The sequence below is a fragment of the Festucalex cinctus genome, chromosome 1 (assembly GCF_051991245.1).
Source record: "Festucalex cinctus isolate MCC-2025b chromosome 1, RoL_Fcin_1.0, whole genome shotgun sequence".
Classification (NCBI taxonomy): domain Eukaryota; kingdom Metazoa; phylum Chordata; class Actinopteri; order Syngnathiformes; family Syngnathidae; genus Festucalex; species Festucalex cinctus.
In genome coordinates this window covers 16,087,822-16,113,299 of record NC_135411.1, presented here as the reverse complement: position 1 = coordinate 16,113,299, position 25,478 = coordinate 16,087,822, and the positions used below count along the sequence as shown (strand labels likewise).

The 25,478-nt window shown below is 37.0% G+C and overlaps 1 protein-coding gene and 1 long non-coding RNA gene across 8 annotated transcripts in view; one reads left to right on the top strand and one right to left on the bottom strand.

Annotated features, from left to right (window-relative positions):
* The window catches only part of LOC144017676 (uncharacterized), a 121,270-nt gene that overhangs the window by 73,943 nt on the left and 21,849 nt on the right, over nt 1-25,478 (bottom strand). The gene's annotated exons all lie outside the window — the stretch shown is intronic.
* st18 (ST18 C2H2C-type zinc finger transcription factor) overlaps nt 1-25,478 on the top strand; it is a 68,522-nt gene that overhangs the window by 27,253 nt on the left and 15,791 nt on the right. For 4 of the 6 annotated variants that reach the window (XM_077519452.1, XM_077519433.1, XM_077519423.1 and 1 more), the window contains exons 4-13: nt 2,780-2,816; nt 2,885-3,048; nt 9,115-9,729; nt 12,403-12,537; nt 15,721-15,811; nt 15,923-16,015; nt 17,682-17,890; nt 20,048-20,253; nt 23,115-23,363; nt 24,985-25,091. In XM_077519452.1, coding sequence (XP_077375578.1) covers nt 2,780-2,816; nt 2,885-3,048; nt 9,115-9,729; nt 12,403-12,537; nt 15,721-15,811; nt 15,923-16,015; nt 17,682-17,890; nt 20,048-20,253; nt 23,115-23,363; nt 24,985-25,091 — 1,906 coding nt within the window. The remainder of the gene's footprint in view (nt 1-2,779; nt 2,817-2,884; nt 3,049-9,114; nt 9,730-12,402; nt 12,538-15,720; nt 15,812-15,922; nt 16,016-17,681; nt 17,891-20,047; nt 20,254-23,114; nt 23,364-24,984; nt 25,092-25,478) is intronic. The other 2 variants (XM_077519449.1, XM_077519441.1) reach the window with 1 other exon arrangement.

Below are 25,478 nucleotides of genomic sequence, written 5' to 3'. Positions count from 1 at the left end.
CCAACCAATCGCAGACTCACAATACAAAACGATGGTATTATTTTACCAAACAATAATATGTTTAACCTTTTGTTTTGTGATTGAGTTGAAAGGCATTGAGCGATAATGCTAATGTTAAAAATTTTTTTACATTTGACATAAAATAGCATTAGCGCGATGAAAATGCAGATTACAATCGCTAGCTCCAGTTGCTATACAAATACACGTCTTATAGTGATTGCAAACAATCTAACAAACAAACTATCTTTTGTTTAAGGCACTACATTTTTTTTTTTGAATGGAGAAAGTCATATACATTTTGTAATATTGTGACACTTACGTTTTTCCCCATGAGATTAAGATGTTTTTTTTTAATTGTTTTAATTGTTTTTTTAATTTTTTAATTAAAACTTTATTCGATAAGATTAACTTTATCCCATACAGTTACAATTTCATTTTTCATAGAAATCACATTTTTGCTTGTAAATTTTCCACACAACTCTTGTAATTCTCCAATTTATTATTTATAACTTTCAAATATGATATTCTGACATAATGCACTTTTTTCCCATAAATTGACAGCATTTTATTCTATTAAATTACTTTTTTTTTCCCATAAATGTTTCACTACGGCACTTTTTGCTAAGAGTGTAACTTTTTTTTTTCTCATAAAATGACAACGTTTTCCTCGTGATTAACAGATTTGGATGTTATTATTTTAAAAATAAGTCTTTATTTATGTAAAATTCCGACTTCTTTTCCTGAAACCAATTATTTTGTTTATTATGATTTAATTCTTATAAGACTTAATTCATGGGGGGGAAAAAAAAAAATCTAATTTCATTTTAAGAAAACTACAACTTTGTTTTCAATAAACTATGACTTGTTGTAAAATTATTACTCCATTCTTGTAAGATCATGAGTTTTTTTTATGAATAAAATTACAACATTTTTCTTGCAAAATAATATTCTCATAAATTACAACTATTTTCCTGAGACTATGACTGTTTTCCTAATGAAAATTCAACGTCATGCTAATAACTGAAAACTTTTTCCCGACATTCGATTGAAGCATTTGGATGCTATTCTTGTAAGATTGCATCTTTTTCCTCTTAAAATTCCAACCAAGTCTTGTATTTCATTTCAACTGCAACTTTTTCTAGAAAGTTCAGACTTAGTTTATTCTCATAAATCTATGACGTTATACTCGTGGATTTAAGACTAATTGTTGTAAGTAGAGATGGGTGAGTACTGATAGCAGGTATCGGCATCGGGTCAGTACCCGGCCTTAATTCAAGGTAACGGTACTCGCAATGGAGGTCGATGTGGCCGTTTTATGATCAAGAACTACAATTTAGAAATTGCAAGAATGGAAAAAAGAAAAGATGCTAATTGGTGATGTATAGGTCTTACTTATTATTATGTCGGAAATTTTATGCATTAAACGTACTAGTGGTATCGGTGCTTACTCAAGAATTGAGTACTTGAAAAAAAAAAGTGTATTAAACATCCCTAATTGTAAGATTATGGCTTAATTTTTATAAGATTTTGTGATAGTTTATTTTCAAAAAGATTGTAATTTAATTCTCACAAATAGTTTCGTAATTTGTTTTCATTATAGTTGTTCTGAATTTTGTTTTTAAGTGAAGTTAATTAATTTGAATTACCAGTAGGTTTTAGGGAAGATGTGTTAGTTTTTACTTTTGAATGCTTTGGTTTATTGCACTTTTAACTCATTTACCACCAGTCCAATAAAAATTGACATCTTTCGAACCGTCGCCTCATGTTTGCAGGCCAAAGCTCCGCAGCACTACCCAGTGAGCCACAGTGCAAAAATTGACGTCTTTAGCTGTCAGTGGCAGTGAATGAGTTAAAAAAAAGTTTTAGTTTTAGACTTAGTTTTTAAAAATATACGGAGTGTTTCTCAAGTACATGATAAAAAATGTTTGTTTCGTTAACAAAAATATTTTTTCAATTTTAGTTTTTATTTTATTATTTTTCATTAACTATAATAGTGTTGTCACAAATTGCAACTTTTTCTCATAATTTTTTTTTTTCTCATAAAATTCCAAATTAATGCTGGTTAGTCCAACTTTTTTCCCTGTTAAAATGTCAACTTTTTCCATGTAACATTAAAAAGGAGGGTTTGGGACTCCTTGTCAGAATGTGATGGTGTTCCTCGTTAAATTACAACTTTTTTCTTGTTTAAAGGGATACTTCACTTATTTATCCCATGATAGCAATAAAAAGTTAATATTTTGTCTATAATTAATTTGATACTTTCATTATTTTTCATATACAATTAGTACCTTTAAAAACACATTTTGCAACTTGCTGTCGCCTGAAAATGACATCACAAGGCCTCAGGTAGCCAATCACCTGTTTTCAAGGTTTGGTCATGTGACATTCACAAGCTGAGCTGCGATTGCTTACCTGAGCCCTTGTGATGTCATTTTCAGTCGACAGCAAGTTGCAAAATTGGATTGTCCGAGTGTTTGTATATATTTTTTGTCCTTTATTTGTTGTTGTATTGACAAGATTTGTCAAAGAATTGTTCATTTGTGTTCTGTCAAAAAAAAATAAAAAAGTGTGTTTTTAAGGGTACTAATTGTACTGGAAAAATAATGAAAATATCAAATTCATTATAGGCAAAATATTAATGTTTGACTGCCAAAAATGGCTAAATAAGTAAAATATCCCTTTAAGACTTGATGATATTAAACGACAGTAAAGCCTTGTTTGTCTCTCAGCATGAACTTGCTGTGTTTTGTTTTTTTAATTACATTTTTTTTCTTTACAGATCTGACCAATCATGAGTTTATTGCTGAGACAAACAGGTACGGTTTTATCAGCCTGAGCACCCAATCGCAAAGAGCCTTGACAGTAACGATTGTTTTGCGCGCAGCCCGTACGGGTCGTCGGTTCGAAAGCGGAGCGCTCAGGAAGGTGCGCGGGGCGCCCCCATCAACAAGAGGAAGTCCCTGCTGATGAAGCCTCGCCACTACAGCCCCAGCGAGGCCTGCGACGACGACAGCGAGGACCCGGCGAGGAGCGCCGACACTCCAGCAGGTAAACAGATGTCCTGTTGTTTTGTCTGTTTTGATGAACAATCCACGCTGAATTTTAAAATCCCATCTGTTGCATTCATATTTGCCTCCTCCCCCCCACCCTCCCGGCGCCAGGCCAGCCGAGCCAGCCAAACCAGCAGCGGCATCAACAGCAGCAGCCGCGGCCGTTGTGCCGAGCGCGCTGGCCACGTTAGTCGCGTCTCGCGGCGTAAACGCAAGTTTTCCGACGGTTCCGACTTTGGCGCCGGGGCCAGCTCGTTTAACCGACCCCCTCGTCTGGCCTTGAATGGGGCCGGTCCAAAGCCATTGAATCCATAGAATGAGAATGTGAATGGTGCGCCGGCGCCAGTTCACTATGATTCAAATGAGACCGTCTCAATTCAATTCCAGTTCAAGTGGCGGAAAACAAATTAGCCGTCAGCAGGACTGGCAGGAAGAACTCGCGTCATCCGCAACACTTTGTATGTTTTTATTTTGTCTTAACAGCAGCTGAAAAAAATAAATTAAAAAATTGTCTTTTTTTTTCGCCCCCTTAATGACTCGAATTTTGTCCATTTTGGTGCGCACGTGCATCGTCGCCCACTATAATCTGCACTGATTTGGTATATTTTTAACGACGTAACCAAGCAACAAACGTAATTGTCCCTTTTCAAAAGCTTTTGTTAAGCCCTCCAACACAGTCTAATACATAATTAGGCATAATGTCTACGGCTCATTATAGTACACATGCGCGTGCACGTGTGTGTTGTTTAAATGGACCGCGAGAGGAGTTCACTGGAAATGGAATTGATTTATTTCCATGCGGGGGGTTCACATTACATTATAATGATTAAAGTGATTTTGGTGGAGTGGATCATATTTTTGCTGTTACAATCTGGAGGAGCGGTTCGAACCATTTTTATTGCGGCTATTTCTGCTTTTCCCGTTCAAAACGAGAGTGACAGCGAGAGCGTTAGCAGCGGGGGGGGGGGAGTCGCTCGTTGGTTCGCCGTGTTGGAAGGCGTCGAAATCGGGCTGTTGTTTTGGTGGAGCCGCGCTGTGTTCAGCTGCAGCCAAGTGCAGGCCTGCTGCAGAGTGCTGCTAATGGCTATTCTGGAGTGACAACTCTTCACCTGCTCCAACACACAAACCGACGCGGGGATCCAAGTTTTTTTTTTTTTTTCTCTCTCTCTCCTTTTTACTCTATGTGTGTGTGTGTGTGTGTGTGTGTATGTGTCCAGCTGGATGTGAAACAAAACCTGCGCGGCTGCTGCATGAATGTAAATACATGTTACTGGCTTTGTTTTTTGTTTTTTTTTGTACTGTGTAGATTTGTCTTCAGAACATACAGTTCTATGCTAAAGTCTTTAGAATTAAAAAAAGAAAAAAAGAAATATATATATATATATATATATATATATATATATATATATATATATATATATGTATATGTATATATATATATTCAATACAATACTCCTGCTAGATGACGTCACTTCTGTGTGACATACTGTCAAACGTCATTATTCCGCTTTTATATCAAAATAAATCTCCTAAAAATCACATTTAACTCATTCAGTGCCTTTGACAAGTATACTTGTCAATTGTATTTTTTAGAGCGGTGCTAAATGGAGGCGAATCTGAGCATGCTCCACTGTAAATATCAAACTTGGAAACAACTTTACTGATGCCCAACCACCGGTAGATGACATCATTGCCCCATTTTATAGGAAATAAACACAGTTTCAGAGTCCATGGGAGAAATGGCTGTATTTTGGCAAACCTACATTTTTCTACTGTCAATTATAAAAGAACGGGACGGGGCAAAAAGTAGGGAGTCTATTCTGTTATTTGGTAGATTCGGTTTATATATAATTATTGAATGTAATATCACGTGAGTATTGACAATTTTAAAATTTTCTAAAATGACTGGCAGTGAATGAGTTAAAATCATCCCCAAAGGCTCATGCATTAAATTAATTACCAAAGACTAAAACGAACGACATGTTTGCTATAATTTTAGTTAGTTTTGTAAACATAAAATGTAGTTTCAGTTAGTTTTCGTTTTTATTTTATTTCGGTCAGAATATATATATATTTTTTTTTAGTTTTAGTTTTTTCATTAGTTTTAGTTCACTAAAATAACCTTAAATGGCACCAGTTTTTCGATACCCTCCCTTCTTACTTTGACCATCTCCAAACATTTTTGTTTTGTTTATTTTATTTGAACTGAGTTAAATGCCATTTTTAGCATATGTCGCGGGCCACTGAAAAATGGACGGCGGGCCTCAAATGGCCCCCGGGCCGTAGTTTGGACACCACTGTTCTATATGAACATGTATGGGCAAATTTTGTTTGTGTACTTTGCTCTATTTTATAGACTAAAGAGGTGAGGTGGTAGCTGCCTCTCTGTATGTGGAGTTTGCATGCCCGTCACACAATCGAAAAACATGCGTTAGCTACATTTAAGACTCTAAATTGTCTCTAGGTGTGATTGTGAATGTGAACGCTTGCTCGGTCTATCGTCGCCTTATGACTGACTGTCACCCTGTCCAGGATGTACCCCGCCTCTCGCTCAAAATCAGCTGGGATCGGCTCCCGCTCACCCGCGACCCAAATGAGGACAAGCGCTATAGAAAATGGATGAATGGAAACGGGAATACTGGAACTGGCATTGTAAAATACTGCTGGAGTCTATATTGTGCGCTCCCAGTCATTTCATTGGCACGCTCTTCCGGCTGCCGGCTGAAGCCCGCTCGGTGCATGTTAAAGTCCGCTAAAGAGGGTTAGAGTCATCCTCCCAAACGCACGCGAAACAACCACTTATTAACACCAGTCGTGTCTCTCAAGTGGTGGTCAGTGATTAACAATGGAAGGCTATCAGCTGGATTGATTCCGTCAAATCTCCCTTGATCCTCTCAAACGCTTCAAAACTTATGCTCGGTTAAGGCTCTTTGGCTTTTTTTTATTTTTTTTTTAAACTTTCTATCCTCTTAAGTGGCCAGACAGAGTGAGAGCATCGCAAAAAGTAGGATTCAATGGATGAATCAGATCACACGGATGAGGATGAGGATGATGATGATGTTGACGATGACGGTGATAATGGCGATGAAGATGATGGTGAGACAGAATTAGCAAACTTGTTAAATGGGTCAAAATGTAAAATTAATCCAGGCAAAAAAGAGCTTTTCAAATCTGTCAAATATAATATGGGCCTCCAATAAGTCGACAAAACCAATCCTCCGAGGGTCGTTATGACCATTTGTGGGTTAAGCGTTGAATAGTTCATTGTAGGCCATATGATTTTCCCAGCCCTGATACAATATAAGCTCAAACAAAAACAAAAATTGATTTTAGGCTATTTGTAATTTAGGTGTGGTGAGCATTTGTTTTGGACATAAACATTGCCTGAGATAGTTTTAAAAATAATGCTGAGGTACATTTGCACTCCATATTATACAAATACAACCGGGTGGGAAAAACAGTGCAAAGATGTGAGTGAGTGAGAGAGTGAGTGAGTGAGTGAGTGAGTGAGTGAGTGAGTGAGTGAGTGAGTGAGTACGGATGTAACGATATCCAAACATCACGATACGATATTATCACAATATGAAGTTCACGACATGATAATTATCACGATATTGTGGGGGCGTTGGCGATATTTAAAAAAGATCACAATATTGTAAAAAAGAGCTCATACTAAAAAAAAAAAAGCACAATATTGTTCTTTTGTACATAACAGCAATGCATATAAACCACCTCCAATCTCTAATAATATTGAGACACTTACTTGGTAATGCAAGCACACATTGATCACTTCACAAGCAAATTAGTTTCCCCTTCATCTGACGATTAGCATAGATTTTAAACATAGAAGGCCAAAACATCCCTAATGAAAATTAAATTGCACTAATAAACGAGCCACTAGAGGGTGCTAGAACTGCACAAATGGAAATCAACATGACTTTTTATAACAAATGTGTTCCTTTTAAATATTGTAAACATGACAACGACGATATTGTGGCAGTTTTAACATCACGATATTGCACTTATCGTGTTATCCCTATGAGTGAGTGAGTGAGTGAGTGAGTGAGTGAGTGAGTGAGTGAGTGAGTGAGCTTGTAGTTGTTAGTTAGTTTATTTGTTCGTTTATTAGTTAGATTTACAATCGATCGGCATGAAACTTTGTGGGTATGTGTTCAAAAAGAAATCGTCACCTCTTTGCTCTCAATGAGTAGAAAAAAATGTCGCATGAATTAAGTTATAATTTCACGAGAAAAAAAAAGTCATACTGTTATGACAAACAAATCACATCTAATGTCATGAAAATAACATTGTCAATTTTACATAAATAAAAAAAACGTCGATTTTACGAGACAGACTTCACAATGTAATTTTATGAGAATTAAGTAGCAATATTTATGAAAAAAAAATCAGAATTATTCAAGCAAATAGTTGTTCATTTGTACTCTTATGAGATTGAATTAATAATTGTACGAAACTTGTGGTTTACTGAGAAAGGAGTCGCAACGTTACAAGAATTAAATCATAATCATATTAAAAGAAGACGTTAAGATTTTGTTTGAGGAAAAAAGGAAAGAAATTTTGCTGTTACAAGATTCCAAATCATATGATGTCACTGGTAGTGTGACGGTTCATTCCAGCGCAAAGTTCAATTCTCACTCGGTGTGAAATGTTGTCATTCTCAACATATGTGCCATGTGATTGACCGGCGACCAGTCCAGGGTGTAATCTGCTTTTTTGTTAGTTTTTTTGCAGTTTGGCGAGCCTAAACAGAATACGCGATATTAAAAAAAAAAAAAAAAAGGTGGATAGACAATCATATCATTGTAAACATACTGATGTTGTGATGTCAAGATATATTTGCAAACAAATATTATTTGTTTAATTTTTATTTTTTAAGTGAGGCCCCTGTCAATCATGGGCCCGAAGAATTGTCATCGTCGTCATCATCATCACCACTTTCCTCCTTTCAATTTTTTTGTTTTACTTTCCTTCTCTTCATCCCCAGAAAGCAGATTTCATGTTTTGACATCAGTGTTTGAGCAGATGACAACATTTTGCTGCTTGGCTTCAACTTCAAAACAAACATAACTAATTATTATTTAAAACGGGGGGAAAAAAAATGTACAGTAAATCCCCCCATAATCTTCATCTTCAATCTTTGTTGCTTCAGACAAAAAGCAAAAACAAATTTAGTTCCTCAATTTGGTCTTTCATGTTCAGCCCACGAGGAAAATAAGACAAACACATTTCATAAACGTAAATCTAAAATATACTTAGTGGCGAGTAATTACTTGAGAATCCCGCAACCTTACGCTGTTACATGTGTTCTTCACAATAACATGTTTTTCTCACTGTATTATTTGGACGAAAGTGACACAAGTTCTAAAACCTTAAAAGGATTTCGGAAGATTACATCCAAATTATTATCCCCGCGCTTCAGAGTGTTTTGTTCCTTCAGGACGGGGGTATCCTGAGAGCGGCATGGCCTGCACTTCGTAATAGTTTTTTTTTACTATATATATATATATATATATGTACCGATACCGATACTCAGACCCTCAGTACTCACCGATACCGATACCAACTGCCTATACCAGTAGCACATTTTGACAAATAAAAAAAATCACTAAAAGATATTTAAAAAAAAACATATTTCCTTTAATTTTGACAAAAAAAAAACAGCACAGTCACTCTTCAATAGTCTTAACGCTCAAAATAAAACACAAAAATGCTCTTTTAGTTTAAGATTCACAATTTTGAAGTATTTCCAAACCGGTGAAGTTTTGGTGAAAAACTGCTGCAAGCTAGCGCCAGTTACAGGCAAGGAGGACTCACTTAACGTCTTCCCCCTCTGCCATCGGTCGCTTGTACTCGTCTGCGTCACGAGTACTCGAGTACTTGAAAAAAGGCTGGTATCGGCCCGGTACCGATACCTGGTATCGGTACTCGCCCATCCCTAATATATATATATATATATATATATATATATATATATATATAGACATATAAATGCACCCGTATACGAAAATAAGTGTAAATGTTGAATGCTTCTATGTCATTTCAGAGGGAAACTTGAGTCCAATCAATGGCGCGCCAGACAGACATGGCGACTCGCTGGGGTGGTCAGAGGTGACGCCCGAGGGCTCGCCTCGGTGCGAGGTCAGCGCGCCAGAAATGTATGATGACGACGAAGAAGAAGCAGAGGACAACCAAAGTCAGGACAGGCTAAGCGGCTCGTCGTCCCCGCGCAGCCCGACGGAGCTCCGCTGGGCTTTCTCGGCAAAAATGAACGGCTTGAGCCCCTCCAGAACCTGCGACGACCCTTCACCCCTGAAGGAAGAACCTCACCCGGACCGGAGCAGAGGGGGCGGCCTTTTCCGGAGATACATGCCGGAGGATGAGGAGGAGGAAGGGGACAGTGACGCCGAGGTGGAGAGGCCTCCCCGGCTGGAGGGTTGGGCGCTGGACCACCTCCACCAGAGAGGCCTGGAAGTGGGCCGCGGCAGAATGAATCTGAGCCTGTTGGAGCAGGCCATCACCCTGCAGACGGAGCAGAGGCAGGTCCTGCATCACGCCTACCGCGAGATGGACCGCTTCCTCATGGAGCAGATGACCCATGAGAGGCGGCATCAGCGCGTCATGGACATGGACAACAGGCTCGGCTACCATTCGGGCAAAGGTAAGAGTAGCGTATGTAGACACCCTTTTGCAGGGCTGCGGTTGGCAAACTGAGGGTTCCGGCCAATATGGGTCTTGCCTCAATTTTTATTGGGTTGTTACTAGGGGTGTGCCAAAAAATCGATTCATAAAAGAATCGAGGTTCTCATTCATTAATCGAATCGAAGTTAATATCCATAAATCGATTTTATTTAAATTAGAAATGAAGAAGAAGAAGGGGGAAAGGCAGTTGTAGCCCACATGCTGTTTTGTGGAAAAAGGCACTTACAATACAAAATTAATAAATGTTAAAAAAAATAAATAAAAAAAATAAAAAGACACTTTCATGTCTCTATTTGTCATTTTGTCTTGCAAAGCAGACTGGAGTAGATCATGACAATGTTGTGCATATCTGTAAATTGAAGCAGAAATCATTTGTCAATCAAATCATTTGGAATCGAAAATCGTTTGAATCGAGAATCGAAAATCGATTCTGAATCGAATCGTAGACCCAAAAATCGTAATCGAATCGAATCGAATCGTGAGGCAGTCAAAGATTCCCAGCCCTAGTTGTTATAGTCAGAGAATATAGAGGTATTTTATTTATTTATTTGTTTATTTATTTATTTATTTATTTATTTATTTATTACCTTTTCTGTTTTGTTTTATTGATCATAAAGTGGGCATATATGTTTTGTAACAAAGAATTTTTCAAAATTCATATTGGTCATAAAAATATTTCCCATTTACTTTATAAACAGAGTACAAAAAAAAATACAATTCAAACCTAAGCAGTTTTTATTAATATGGGAATACATGGTCTTCTACTTTTATTTTGGCATGTAATTATTTTGAAATATATATTTATTTTTATTGTTATGTTTCCTTTGTTTAATTATGTAAATAATTAAAAAAAATCTTTATTTTAAATTTTTTATTAATTCACATTTTGAGAATATAAACTATTTACATATAGTTTTTAATCTTTATACTATTATTATATAATTGTACGTTTTTGTAATTTAAATGTGTGCATCTCTACACAAAAGACAATTTGATATGATTTTTAATGCATGTGGTGAGAAACGATACAAGCATGGTTAGATTTGAAATTGGAACGATCCGATTTGGTTCGATATGGTACAAAATTCAAAGAGGTATGATGCAATGTCTTTTTTGTTGTTGTCATTTTACATACATTTGAATGAACTTGTCAGTACTGTAAATGTGCCATTTCCTTCGAAGCTAAAGCTCGCCAATAAAAGACGATTCTATACATATCTTGATATATTTAATAGAATGATTCGATGCACTCGCATCTTTTAAATCCAAAAATGATTTTCCAGTTCAAACCAGTTTTTGTTACACTCCTAATATATGGTTAGAACTTTATAAAGGTAGCTCCTCTTTTTTTTTTTTTTTTTTTTAAATATTTGATGCTCTAACTTCTTCAGAATGAAGTCTGTTTTTTGAGCACCCATTTAAGGTGTTCAATTATGTTTGTTTACCCCCCACAAAAAAAGCACAGGTGGTGGGCATGCTATGGTCCATGGGCCATATAGGGCCCACATATTTTAGATCCGGTCCACCATGTAATTAAAAATTCAAATGAAAACTATAGAGGAGCTCATGTTGCATCCTACTTTTTCATACATTTATTAAACACTCCATAAAAGTGATATTGTAAAACACGGTTGTCCAGCCGTGCAGTAAAGAAATGTGTGCGTCCATTGTGTGCTCTCATAAAGCAGCAAAGAGAATTATCAAAAGAAATCGAGAGGAATCAGCGCTCGAAATCCTCTTTGCCGCTTAAACATTCTGGCAACAAGTCAAGTAATACATAAACAGACTTATAATCATAATAAAACGAAATTGCGACTACTCCGAATATTGGATTTTGATAGGAATCAAGTGGATATTTAACCATGACCATAAGTCTTAAATCCCGCTTAAAGTACCTCTCATGTTTCCCCGGGATTCTTCAAATGACCGTGGCTAAATGTGTAATCCTCCATGTAATCTTTCCATGGTCGGGCATTAAGAAGTGTGTTCAACTACAGCCTTAACTAAAATGGCAGATTAATAGATGCTTTTCATAAAAAAAAAAAGAAAAAGAAAAAAAGTGTCTGCCTTTGCATGATATTTCAATCTCTTGGCTAGTCTACGAGTCCAATACTCAGAAATCATTTCATTGAATCATTACTATTATTAATAGGGGTGTTAAAAAAAATCGATTCGGCAATATGTCGCGATACTACAGCACGCAATTCTCGAATCGATTCAATAGGCAGCCGAATCGATTTTTTAACGGAAAATATTTGATGGAAAATATTCAACAAAACGTCTAACTTTCACACCTTAAGCATGGAAGAATGTTATATTAATGGAACATTAAGCCTTAATATTTTATTTCAATGCTGTTCTAACATGAAAAAGGTTACTTTGTTAAATACAGTGGCTCACAGTTATAACACTCAAGTTTGAGATCAATAAATCATACATTTTCATACAAATCTTACAGTGCTATTTTCTAAATTGAGTAAAAAACAAACAAACAATCGACTTGTAAATTCATATCGGGATTAATCGGTATCGAATCGAATTGTGACCTATGAATCGTGATACGGATCGAATCGTCGGGTACTAGGCAATTCACACCCCTAATTATTAATCATTTTTTTGCATGTTTTCACAGACTGTCCAAGGACAGACAAGCGGGACATTAAGTGTCCCACGCCGGGCTGCGATGGCACGGGTCACGTGACTGGACTGTACCCGCATCACAGGAGTTTGTCCGGATGTCCTCATAAAGTGCGAGTTCCTCCAGAGAGTGAGTGCGCAAATGGAAGGATTCAATATTCATATTGGGCCACATCTCATTTTTTGATTGGCAGCACCAGAGATTGCAGTGGTACACTTTTGAGACTCTTATGAGGACAAAAGAAAAAATGTTCGAAACACCCCAGCAACTCTGTCAATCAAAACAACGCTTAATTTTTGTAACACAGATCTTGCATTTATGTATCTTGTTTATATTTATACATAAAGTGTTTATTTTATTCTATTCAATGCTCATATGGAGCGAGTCTTGCTTAAAAATTGAATTGCGTTCAAATGTGCATCACGCTAACAAGTAACTTAAAGGATTTGTCTGTCTCTTCTGTTATGTGCATTGAAGTCTTTTTTTTTTTTTTTTCACATTTTTTTATTTCTCCCCCCCCCCCCATACTGGCGATTGTTAAGACATTCCAACAAAACTCCACAAACATTGGACATTAAAGCGTAATGTTACAAAAGCAACAGGAAAAGTAATTAACTTTTCGAGCGGAGTGTAGGCAGTGTTTGCAAATCAAAGGGTCGAGCTAGTATGCTATTGAACAAAATAAATAAGACAAGTCCAACTAATTGGAGGACGTGGTGGAGAGAAAAGAAGTTTCTAAGGATGTACGGCGGGCCTTAACGACGCTTTTCTTTTGAAGAATATAATCGGCCGTCTTTTCTTTGCGCTAAGCTATTTACTGTACATTGTGGCCACTTCCTGGCTCTGTCTCGTGTGCGCCAGGCACTTACATAAATCATCACTGAATGCCTAAAATGTTCACTGTTCTCTATATTCATCTCATAAACATTTAGTGTGACTCATTGAAGCGCTTGCAAATTCAACATTTTCAGCCCTAGAATGGAGAACACAGCAAGACTTGTTTTTAACTTCCATCTGGCAATCTGACTGAATTATTTCACTGTTTTAGTTTGTTCAGTTTAAAAATGTTTCTTAAACTCATTGTGAGACGTTTAATATCCATTTCGAACGCCTGTTTAAAGCTACTGAATGCAGAAAGTTGAATTTTGAATCACTGCTGCCACCGGTGGCCAAAAAATGAAACTGCATTTTCCCTTCCCCTTCACAATGCACACATGACGACGTCATTTTTGAACCCGAATTCTGTCGTGAAAACTTGCAGAAGTTCCCATTATGAACAGCTAATATGTTAATCAACTAATTACAACATGTTTCAGTTAAAAATGGTCAAATAAAAAGGCTACTGTGAAGATATTTTGACTAAATTGTTACAGAGAGCAGCTTTAAATGACCAAATATGGTTCCCGATATAGAGATTATTTTCACCACTCTAGAGGGTTTTTCTGGTAGCACCATCCAAAATCTAGAATTGTCATCCTGTCATGCGTGAGGCGTTCAGGGTCGATTTTGAGCAACCAATTAAGTTAGCATTTACGGTTCCCATTAAAGAGCTAATCTGCAGAATTCTAAAGTATCCTGGTAACATGTAACAACATCCAGAGCACTGTAATTAGATAAAATTCCTTATTGTTATGCATTATGTTACCAGATAAGGTTCCCTGTGAACTGCTAATTTTCACCTTTCTAAAAAATCTTTGTGACTTCTAAATCTAGTGCATTCTAATAATTTGTAAGTATTTGGAGAAAGTCACCCTGACTTCAATGTAAGGTACCAAATACGGTTCCCATTAAAGAGCTAATTGGCACCATTCTAAAGTAAAGTACACCGGCAACATTTAGCAAAATCTAAACAATTCTCATCAGTTACACTCATTGAAGCAAATATGGTTCCCACAATGGAGCTAATTTGCATAATTCTACAGGATCCTGATAGCTTCTAGCAAAATCTAGAGCAATCTAGTTTGTTTATATTAGCTGCAATATCTGCTGAAGAGTTTAGTGCAGGGGTGTCCAAACGTTTTCATTTGAGGGCCACAGCCAGAAAATCAGAAGGGCCACGTAATGTGATGAAGAGAAATTGTTTCGTCCTAAAAATTGTACAAATAATTTATTTGTGCTTTTGCATATTTAGAAAAATGCTACAGTATATAAACCAATTTATTTGTAATATGGCAGTAGGGTTATTATAGTTTTGGAATTTTTCATTTTAGTTAGTTATTAGTTTAGTTCTTTCAAAAAAAAAAAAAAAAAAAGCTTAATTTTAGTTTAGTTCTTTTTTTTTGTTTTTTGTTTTTTTGTTTTTTTAAATGTGTATTACTTGTGTGCAATATTTAAAAAAAAAACACCATGGGCGCAATGTCATCTGAAGGTGCTTTTCTATTGGCTGCTGCGAGATGACGTCACTTCTGTGTGACACACTTTCAAACGTCATTATTCCGGTTCATATCAAAATAAATCTACTAAAAATCACATTTAAAATCATCCCCAAAGGCTCGTGCATTCAATTAATTACCAAAGACTAAAACGAAGGACATGTTTGCTATAATTATAGTTAGTTTTTGTTAGTTTTGTAAACATAAAATGTAGTTTCAGTTAGTTTTTGTTTTATAAAAAAAAACATTTTTGTTTTTATTTTATTTCGGTAACAATATTGTTTTTTGAATTTTGGTTTTAGTTTTTTCATTAGTTTTAGTTAACTAAAATAACCTTTAATGGCACCTGTTTTTACTTTGACCATCTCCGAACATTTTTGTTTTGTTTATTTTATTTGAGCTGAGTCAAATGCCATTTTTAGCATATGTCGCGGGCCACCGAAAAATGGACGGCGGGCCGCAAATGGCCCCCGGGCCGTAGTTTGGACACCACTGGTTTAGTGTCTATTTTGAACACATATAAGTAGCCAAATAAGGTTCCCAAGTTAGAGCTAATAGCCCATAGTACAGGTTTATCTAATTTCACGCTCAATTATGCCAACAAACATTTTGTTTTCTATCTATACCAATGACATATAACGGCTGGCAGAATAAGTCAGCGCTCACTCATTAGATTGGCAGAAGGTAGAAAATTTTTGTATATCCACCTGTTGCCGTTCATACAAAAGAATAAGTCATTGCAAGCTTTGATCTCACACTGCGTAAGAAACGATAATTAATCAGTAAGTTCAGAGGATATTTTATACTTCTGGTGACGTTTAGTGCCACACTTGATATTGTTCTAAGGTAAAATGGCTGCCACGGCTCAGATTATTAGCGAGTATGGTTCCCAATAAAGAGCTAACATTCATATTTCTTTCTCTCTTTCTGGTCCTCTCAGTCTTGGCCATGCACGAGAACGTCCTCAAGTGTCCAACTCCCGGGTGCACGGGAAGAGGCCATGTCAACAGCAACCGTAGCACCCACCGGAGGTAAATGATAATAACAATCCACCCATAAAGATAATAAATAATAATATTGCACCACAGAGAGCCATTAGGGCGCCAGTGATTGGCTCACACCCTGTTTGATTGTCTTCCCAGTCTGTCGGGCTGCCCCATCGCCGCCGCGGTGAAAATCTCCAAACCTCCGGACGAGAGCCTGAAAAGCAGACAAACGCCCGATCGCTCGCCGAGGTACGCGCCATGCCAGCCGGCGCGTTTAAAGCCGTCACGTGGGCTGAGAAATAATTAGCGTACGCAAGTCTGGACTGGAGGAGAGTTGGGGGGGGGGGGTTGTGATAACGGGGGGAGACAGTGTTGGTGGGGGGTTCTTGTGCAAGTTAAGCTCTGCAAAAAAAAAAAGTGATAAACACTCATGTTGTGCTTTATTGAGCGATCCCTACAGAACGCACAGTCTGTTGTGAGCTACATCCACTCTATTAGAAATGATAAAAGAGCAGAACTCTTTGTTCCCGCTGGATTTATCACGGGCAGGATGCCCACTCCCGCTATATTAATTAGTCTGGCAACCTGGCTGCCGCATCGACAGCATCAAATCCCAGACTATGTGTACAAAAAAAATGCTTTCGAAAACAATACTTTTACTGTGTTTTCTGAGCCTCAAACGTCTTTAACTTTATTGTCGCATTCAGGGTCGTGGGTCTGGTCAAAAAAGTCGAGACAGGTCACAATAGTGCAAGAATAAAGTTGTGATATTCAGAGTACCGTATTTTCCGCACTATAAGGCCTATAAGAGCCTTTAATTTTTTCAAAAGCTGACCATGCGCCTTATAATCCAGTGCGCCTTATATATCGATCAATATTGAGCCGCAACTGGTCTCGCTGTCAAGACGCTATCGGTGACTCTGCACGATCGGTGATGCGCATGCGCAGTTTATCCCGCCATCTTGGATCGCTAGCTAATACTAATACTTTACCTCAGAGAAAATAATAAAAGAGCTGTTTATTCATTTTGGGAGTGAATGGAGTTGTCAGAAAGCTGGTTTGTAATCTATTAATAAAGTTTGACTGACCTACCTGACTGTTTTGTTGACATTCCCTTTAGCGCAGGATCATCTAATGGATGCATAACGTAACCCCAGCCTCTACTGTAGCGCCTTATATATGAAAAAAGTTTGAAAATATGTCATTAGTTGAAGGTGTGCCTTATAATGCGGTGTGCCTTATAGTGCGGAAAATACGGTACGAGAGTAAAGTCAATTTTACAGGGGAAAAGTCTTAATTTGTACAGTGAAATCAGAATTTTACTGAAGAAAATGTAATTTGACGAAACTAAAGTATATGTAATATTACAAGAGGAAAAAGTATTTTAATCAGAATAAAACTGAAAATTTTTTTTAATGTAGTTGTTCCCACTATATAATTTAGTCGGGTAACAATAAAGTTGCATTATGAGAATAAGTTTGTGATTTTATGAGAAACTCAATATGAAATTATTATTGATGTATTATGTGAACAGTTTGGTATTATGGGTAAGTCACAACAGTGGAAGGATAATTTTGCACAAGAGCCCAAAAATAACTTTAAAAATATATTAAAATATTGCCATATTTTAAATGCGAGAAAAGTCTGAATTTTTACAAGATCAAAATCTGAATTTTGTTGAAAAAAAAAATGGAATAAACATTTTATGAGACTGAAGTAAGAAATTACAATTTAATCAGAATAAAGTTATAACTAAGTTTAGCCTCAATATAATTAACTGCTGCACTAACAGCATCAATTCCCAGACTGTCGATGGGGAAAACCCCCCCCAAAAAAAACACCTGCTTTCCGATACAATGCTTAACAGTAAATAATCTGAATTGTGTTCCGTCCTTCATTTTGTGTCCGCTCGCAGGGTCGTGGGCCTGGTCAAGAAGTTCGACTTTAGCCATTTTAACTACCGCCTGGCTCACCCGATGGCCGCCCTGCACAGCAGCCTGGGCAAGGACGTGGTCAAGTACAGCAGGATCCGCTTCGACTACGCCAGCTTCGACGCGCAGGTCTTCGGAAAGCAGCCGCTCAACGGCGGCAGCCACGACGTGGACGTCTCGCACTATCCCGACTGTACGTTGACTCTATATTAATGAGAAGCCATGCAAGACCCGTATCCACAAAGATGTGTAAATTCGTTGGCCACTGATTTTGCTTGTGATTTGAAATTTGAACGGTATCGCAACATGTCAGATGTAATGTAATGTTGTTGCTTGACTTTCGTGACAAAAAAGCAAAGCGTAGAGAGCCCCTGTTGGCAAAATACATAAATGCTGTCAATGAATGGGGTGAACGATCATTGCCAACAACCTTAAAAATATCTACACTCTCTTCTTTAGTTCTTCTTGCCGAGTGCGCAGTGAGGATAAAAGGAAAAATGTAATGTTATTTTGCGCGTGAAAAGTCAGAAGTTGTGAGAAACGAATCGTAATGCATGACAGAGTCCTGTTTTTGTTTTTTGTTTTTTTTTAGGGGGAGGGGGCATTGTATGTTGAAGAGAATAGCAGAGCAAAAAGAGTCAGAATATTACTTGGGGAAAAAAAAAACATTATTTTAGTGGGTGAAGTTTTATAAATTTTACATGAATAAACTCATAAAAATAAGTATGAATTTCTTGTGGATCTCAAAATATTATGAAAAACATGTTTATGAAAATAAGGTCTTAAATGTTGCAAGTAAAAAGTTGTCATTTTGCGAGAATGAGTCAAGGATTTTTTTTTTTGGTCTTAATTTTCGACGTAAATTTCAAACTTTTATGAGATTAAATTAATACTGTACATACATTAACAAAATAAGTCATCATTCAACATTGTATGATTGAAATATTACAATCTTATGAGAATATGGTTGCCATATTGCAAGAATAAAATCTTCAATTTCAGAAGAAAAATTTCATAATTTTATGAGGATAAAGTTATAATAATAGGAGGATAACTTTGTTAATGTTACAAGAATAAAGTCTCAATTTCAACAAGAAGAAAGTCAGAATTGTACAGGTGCAAAGTGAATTTTTTTTTCAGAATTTTACAGTTTTTTTTTTTTTTTTTTTTTCTGTTTTTAACTAAAGTTGTGGTGCTATGGGGGAAAAAATTGGTCAAAAATAACATTGTTTTGGTAAAAAATAAATAAATTGGAACGACTCTTGGCTCATTTTGACCCAACTTTGGGTAGTGTTGGATTAAAACTTTTTTTTTTTTTTTTTGTAAAGTCAAATTGACCCAAGAAGCATGTCAGTCCAATTTTTGAACAAAATTGTATTTCTCTCCTAGAAGCTTTAAAAGTGTATTTATTAATAGAAAAAAAATGCCATAGTTCAGAGATAAGAGACACAAGTTGAAATTTTATGGAAATAGTGTAAAAACTCACACATAAAAAAAAAAAAAAACGTATCTTGTGGGATATATTGTGGTCATCCCAAATCACACAATTACATCTTACTGTGCTGTAAAATGTGCAGAATTTTTTTATTTTTTTAAATTATTAACATGTAAATTTCAAATTTAGGATATTAAAGTAGTACATGCATTACAAAATAAATAAATAAATAAATAAAAACGTATCTTGCGGGATACATTGTGGTCATCCCAAATCACACAATTACATCTTACTGTGCTGTAAAATGTGCAGGATTTTTTTATTATTTTTTATTATTACCATGTAAATTTCAAATTTAGGAGGTTAAAGTAGTACATGCATTACAAAAAAAATAAAATAAAAATAAAATAAAATAAATAAAAACGTATCTTGCGGGATACATTGTGGTCATCCCAAATCACACAATTACATCTTACTGTGCTGTAAAATGTGCAGGATTTTTTTATTTTTTTTTATTATTACCATGTAAATTTCAAATTTAGATTAAAGTAGTACATGCATTACAAAAAAAAAAAAGATAATCATTCATGGTACCTGCTTAAATTAAGGCCTATTTCTAATATTTTGGTTATCTCACTTAGCTACACCAGAGGGACTAAATGTACAACCAAAGTAGTGCACACTACAACCGCATGACTGATATCGTTAAACCAATACCTTAATTGAACATCATGATATGTACAATGGTTGAAAGTGCTGCTTAATAACGCCACATGAGCCCCTATTTGATGGCTTGTCGTCCAGCATCTTATTACTACATTTGCTTGCAACACCTGCTGTCTTCCGCGACTGAATTATTCACCATCCATTTTGTCATTTATTCCTCGATTTTTATTTATTTATTTATTTTTTTAGCACCTCAGCAGTATCATCCTGGCTTCCTGGCGGCTCCAGGTGGCCGCCTGCCCACCTTCGGTCAGCACAGCCCACCACCTAGTCACTTGAAGCAAGACGACGGGGCCCCCCAAAGCGCCGCCACTGCCGCCATCCTCAACCTCTCCACTCGCTACCGGGAGAGCGGCGAGACGGCGGCCGCGCGGCCCCTGGCAACCTCTACAAAGGTAATCAAATCAGACCACTTGGAAACGGGCTGTTTAATGTGCTCATTCGAAAGCAACTCTGATTTGTGTATAAAAAGGGAAGACATCAAAAGAGAGATGTTGGCAACGAGAGAGAGAGAGGGATCAGGTAGTAAAAAAATATTAAAAAAGGAAGGGTTGACTGCACCTCAGCTTTAATGTACACACATGAAAATTAGTGTAATCATATGAAAAGAAGATTACAGCCACTCATCCTTTCTTTAAACTAAAGCTATTTGGACATCAGATGGTCTGGTGTTGAATATTATGGGAATAAAATCCTATATTAACAGATTAAAGTTATACTTTTAAAAGGATATGTGTACTTTTAGGAGATTTATGTCAAAGAAAAAGACATGAAAAGATTTAGGTCGGAATTTTACAAGGAGAAAGTCATGATTTTAAGATATTATGAGAATTAGGAATGGGTGAGTACCGATACTGGGTATCTGTATCTGGTCTGAATTCAAGATAGCAGTACTCGCTTGAACAGCAGCCAATACTAGTATCGGGTGGCCATTTTATGATCAGGAACTAGAATTTAGAAGAGGAGAAAATTGCCATGAGCATCATGCAATTTTAAGGGAAAACAAATGAATTGTATTTATTTTATTGAATTTTACGTTAAAGTACTAGTAGTATTAGTACCTAGTATCTGTATCAGTGACTACTCAAGAGTTGAGTTCTCGCACTGGTATCGGTCTAAAAAAAAAGTGGGTTTGAACATCCCTAATGAGAATAAAGTCAAATTATTAGGAGATTAAAGTCACGATATTAAGAGAATTTTTTTTTAAAATTTACAAGAATTAAGTCAGAATGTTATGTGGGGGGAAAAAAAGTCAGAATTATTAAACGATTTAAGTTAGAATTTTTAATTAAGTTGTAATATTACAAGGAAGTAAAGTAAAAAAAAAATCCCTGTAAAAAGTTGTAATTAAAACCAATTTAAGTTGGTAATATTAAGCACAAAAAAAAGCTACAATTTTATCTGAATTTCACGAGAATAAAGTCGATATCCTGTGGGATACGGTGGAATTTTTTTTCAGAATTTTTTTTATTAATATACGGTAAATAGATTACACCAGGAACAAGTCTGGCTTGAGCAAGAAATAGTCACAATTTAAAAAAAAAAAAGAAAAGGACAAAGTGTCCTAGTATTAGAAAAAAAGGCTAGAATTTTTCCAAAGTTGAAGTCAAAATCAGAAATGTGAAGGGAAAAAAAAAAAAAAAAACCTCCTAACTATTTACTTCACAGTCAACAGTCACTACTAATTTTTGGAGACCAAAGTGATTACATTAAAAGAAAAAGTTGTTAGCATACTGAATTGATTTGGAAAATGGTGCCATCTTATCAAAAGAAGATAACAGCTACTTAGGCGGCACGATGGGTGACTGGTTAGCACGTCTGCCTCCCAGTACTGAGGACTCGGGTTCGAGTCCAGGCTCCGGCCTTCCTAGGTGGAGTTTGCATGTTCTCCCCGTGCCCGCGTGGGTCTTCTCCGGGTACTCCGGTCTCCTCCCACATTCCAAAGACATGCATGGCAGGTTAATTGGGCGCTCCAAATTGTCCCTAGGTGTGCTTGAGTGTGGATGGTTGTTGGTCTCTGTGTGCCCTGCGATTGGCTGGCAAACAGTTCAGGTTGTACCGCCTACTGCGCAAAGCCAGCTGAGATAGGCTCCAGCAACCCCCGCGACACTTGTGAGGAATAAGCGGTCAAGAAAATGGATGGATGGGTGGATGGATAACAGCTACTTAAACGTACTATTCCGATGTTGTACAAATATATTTATTAGCTCACTGATGCATCCCAGCCGCATCCTGCAGGCACTCGTAGTAGTTGTCAAGAGATTTCAAAAAAAGTTGAATTTGCACACATGTGAGGCGGTTGCGTAACGTCGCTATCACCTTCCATACTGTACGCTGATGATTCGAGGTTGTTGTTGCACACCTACACCGCCGCGCCGCACACGTCCTCGCCTCCCTGGCCTGCTGCTGAGCTGACGATGTGCCCCCCCCGCCCCCACTCAATGTCAATGAATAAAACAGTGTTCGCAGGTTGGATCATCTGTTCCCCTTTTGCAGCTTAGTTGTCTGCGGGCGCAGAAAATAAAGAACAGCTTTCCTGTCTGGAAGGTTTGGCGAAGAGGACCAGACATATTTAGAGTGTTATAAATGCGACCACATATCTGCATATGTACGGTACAATCTAGAATATGGCGTCAGTACGGGTTCTGGACATTAGACGATTGAAGGACTTGGAAGTCAGCCTTAAATATTTCTTGACAAAATATGTGAGTCACATATATGTGACCTCACTAGTCTAAACTAAACATGACATTCTGATTAACTCATTCACTGCCTTTGACGGAAAAAGACGTCAAATGATGCAATGCATTTTTTCTGGGCTGGCAGTGAATGTGTTAATGTTACATTTTTGGAATATGAGTTATGAAGCAAAATCCAGCCATGTGCATCCATCTCAGGGAGCGGCCATTTTGTCACTTGCTGTCGACTGAAGATGACATCAATGTAGCTCAGCTCAGGCAACGACCAATCAGAGTTAACCAGTTTTCTGAAGCTGAGGTGTGATTGGTTGTTATCTGAGACCTGAGCAAATGTGATGTCATCTTTAGGCGACAACAAGTGGCAAAATGGCCACCCCCAGAGATGGATAAAAATGGCTTTATTTTGCTAACACTTTCCACTAACACAATATTAACCAGATAATCATATTTAGACCAGTGGGGCTGCATAGAACATATTATGTCAAAGAAATTTGGGGTGGTTGACTTCGCCCTCTATCTCCTAACTTTTTTTCTTTTCTTTTTTACTCTCCCTGCAGGACATGCATATAGAGATGGATGAAAACGGCACCTTAGACCTGAGCATGAAGAAAAGTAAGGAAAGCGTCCATTCCAAAGCGCCTTCGGACGACCAAGCGCATCCCGAGTCGGCGGCGGGGGCGGCGGCCAAAGGCTGCGGGGGCGTGCTGATAAGCCCCGCCTTCTATCATCAGCTGTGCGACAGGGACAGCTGGGACAGCCCCGTCCCCGTAAACTTCAGTCAAGCACATGTTTTGCATGACAATGAGGTAAAATTCATATCAGCTCAAGTCTCCGTATCAAGTTCACTTCTAATGGACAATTCATTAGCCGCACCTGCAAAACGGAATGAGATGCAAATGCAATATTTATAAATCATGCTTTTACAAAGATACTTTGGCTCGTATTTGATGTGACTCTGCCAAAGTGGTATCAATTCATTAAAAATAATTCGAGCATATCTAATATGGGAATCTGCTTCAATAGCGTATATTCAACTGAGTCGTAGCCAAGCAATCTTCAATGGAAAAAGCTTAGAGGTAGAAATTGTACTTTATCGAAATTGTAGAAATATCCTTTTTATTTATATGCGAAAAATTGTCATGGGAATCCAGCTTATTTCTGCTTCCAATGTCAAATACTTTGTGCGCGCCTCTCCTGCGCTGAATTTAAAAGGAACGTGGGGAGCCTCTTTCATTGGCTGGGAAACAATGTTCACTCCCACAACGGCATACCAAAACACCAAATGAAAGAAAACTCCACCCATGCGCACAGTTTGACGGTACTTTGCACTAGGCACTAAAATATGATTGTAAAATGTGTGTATTTGTCATGTCAAATTACAACTTGAGCTTTGCATTTATCATGATTTTCTCCTTGTAAAATGGAGACTTTATTCTTCATAAAATTAGGTTTTATTTTAGAAAAAAATTGCTTTTTTTGTAACCAACCAGGTGTATTGATGTAGTCTATATATATATATATATATATATATATATATATATATATATATATATATATATATATATATATATATATATATATATATATATATATATATATGTATACACACACACATAGGTTTATTTTTTTTTTTTTTTTTCATTTTAAAAATATTTAGCAGGTCAGCAACAAGCCATCATTAATATCAGGTTTACTTAGTTTTATAATTCCGCACATCTAAAATGTAAAAATATAATGATGTACTGATCAAAATATCATATATATTTGGTGTTGTCAGTTCCATTGGTTAACTCTTTTACTGCCACAGGTTATCAAAAAAAACTTTGATATGACAAAGGCTTTGATCATTCACGAAAAGAGATACAATCTGCTGGCCATAGTTAGTGTTTTTGATTCCACAACCCATTGACCGGGCAGCACTGCACTTAGAGGTTGCACTGAGAAAAAAATAAATAAAATAAAAACGTAGTTCATGTCATTTAACGTTTATGGCGGCATACGTAGTGATTTTACTGATCATTATTAAACGTTTTTGGCAATCAAAGAGTTAAACAAAGAAGAACTTGTTTGCTCATTGGCCTGAATATTTCTTAATCTGGGCTTTAGGGCTTTTGTTTTCTTTTAATTTCACTCATTTGTTGATTATATCTAGCACGTGACCTGCTTTCTTTCTATACAACATCTGGTGACTCTTGTCTAGAGGGTAGGAAAAAAAAATCCATACATCATGATAAATATTTGGATTAAGTGTGAGTTTAAATGGATGTATGGTATAAGTATCCTCAAGGGTAATCTCTTTGCCTTGCACTCTTACCCCGGGGTTTGTCTTTTAAGAGTATTATAGTGCCAAGGGGGGGCTCAGATTAATTAGTGACTTTTAGGTCAGTGCAGCATGACACCGATATCATGTTGTCTTTTGTGTGAAAGCAGGAGGAGTTCGATCAAGTCAGCGTGGAGGAGCAGCATTACCAAGGCGAGGCGGGCATGATGAAGGCCAAGATGCTCCTACGAGAGTCCAAGAAAGAGCTTTTGAGGTGCGTCTGCGAAAAACTTTGCTCAACACAGCCGTCGTGAGCTTACCTGACAGATGGTGGCTCGGAATAAATAGGTGACAGACAGACGCATATGATACGGTGCCGGCAAAAGTTTTAGGCCACCAGTTTTGTTTGAATTAACTTTTTTTCCAAGCAGTCATGTCGACTGGAGTCTGATGACGGTACTAGCGATAGACGGATAATCGGCCTGGCCGATATTGGCCATTTTGACGAATATCAATATTGGCCTTATTTCAAAATATGACAGCCGATAAAAAAAAAAAAAAAAAAAATGATGACGGTACTAGCGATAGACGGATAATCGGCCTCGCCGATATTGGGCATTTTGACGAATATCAATATTGGCCTTATTTCAAAATATGACAG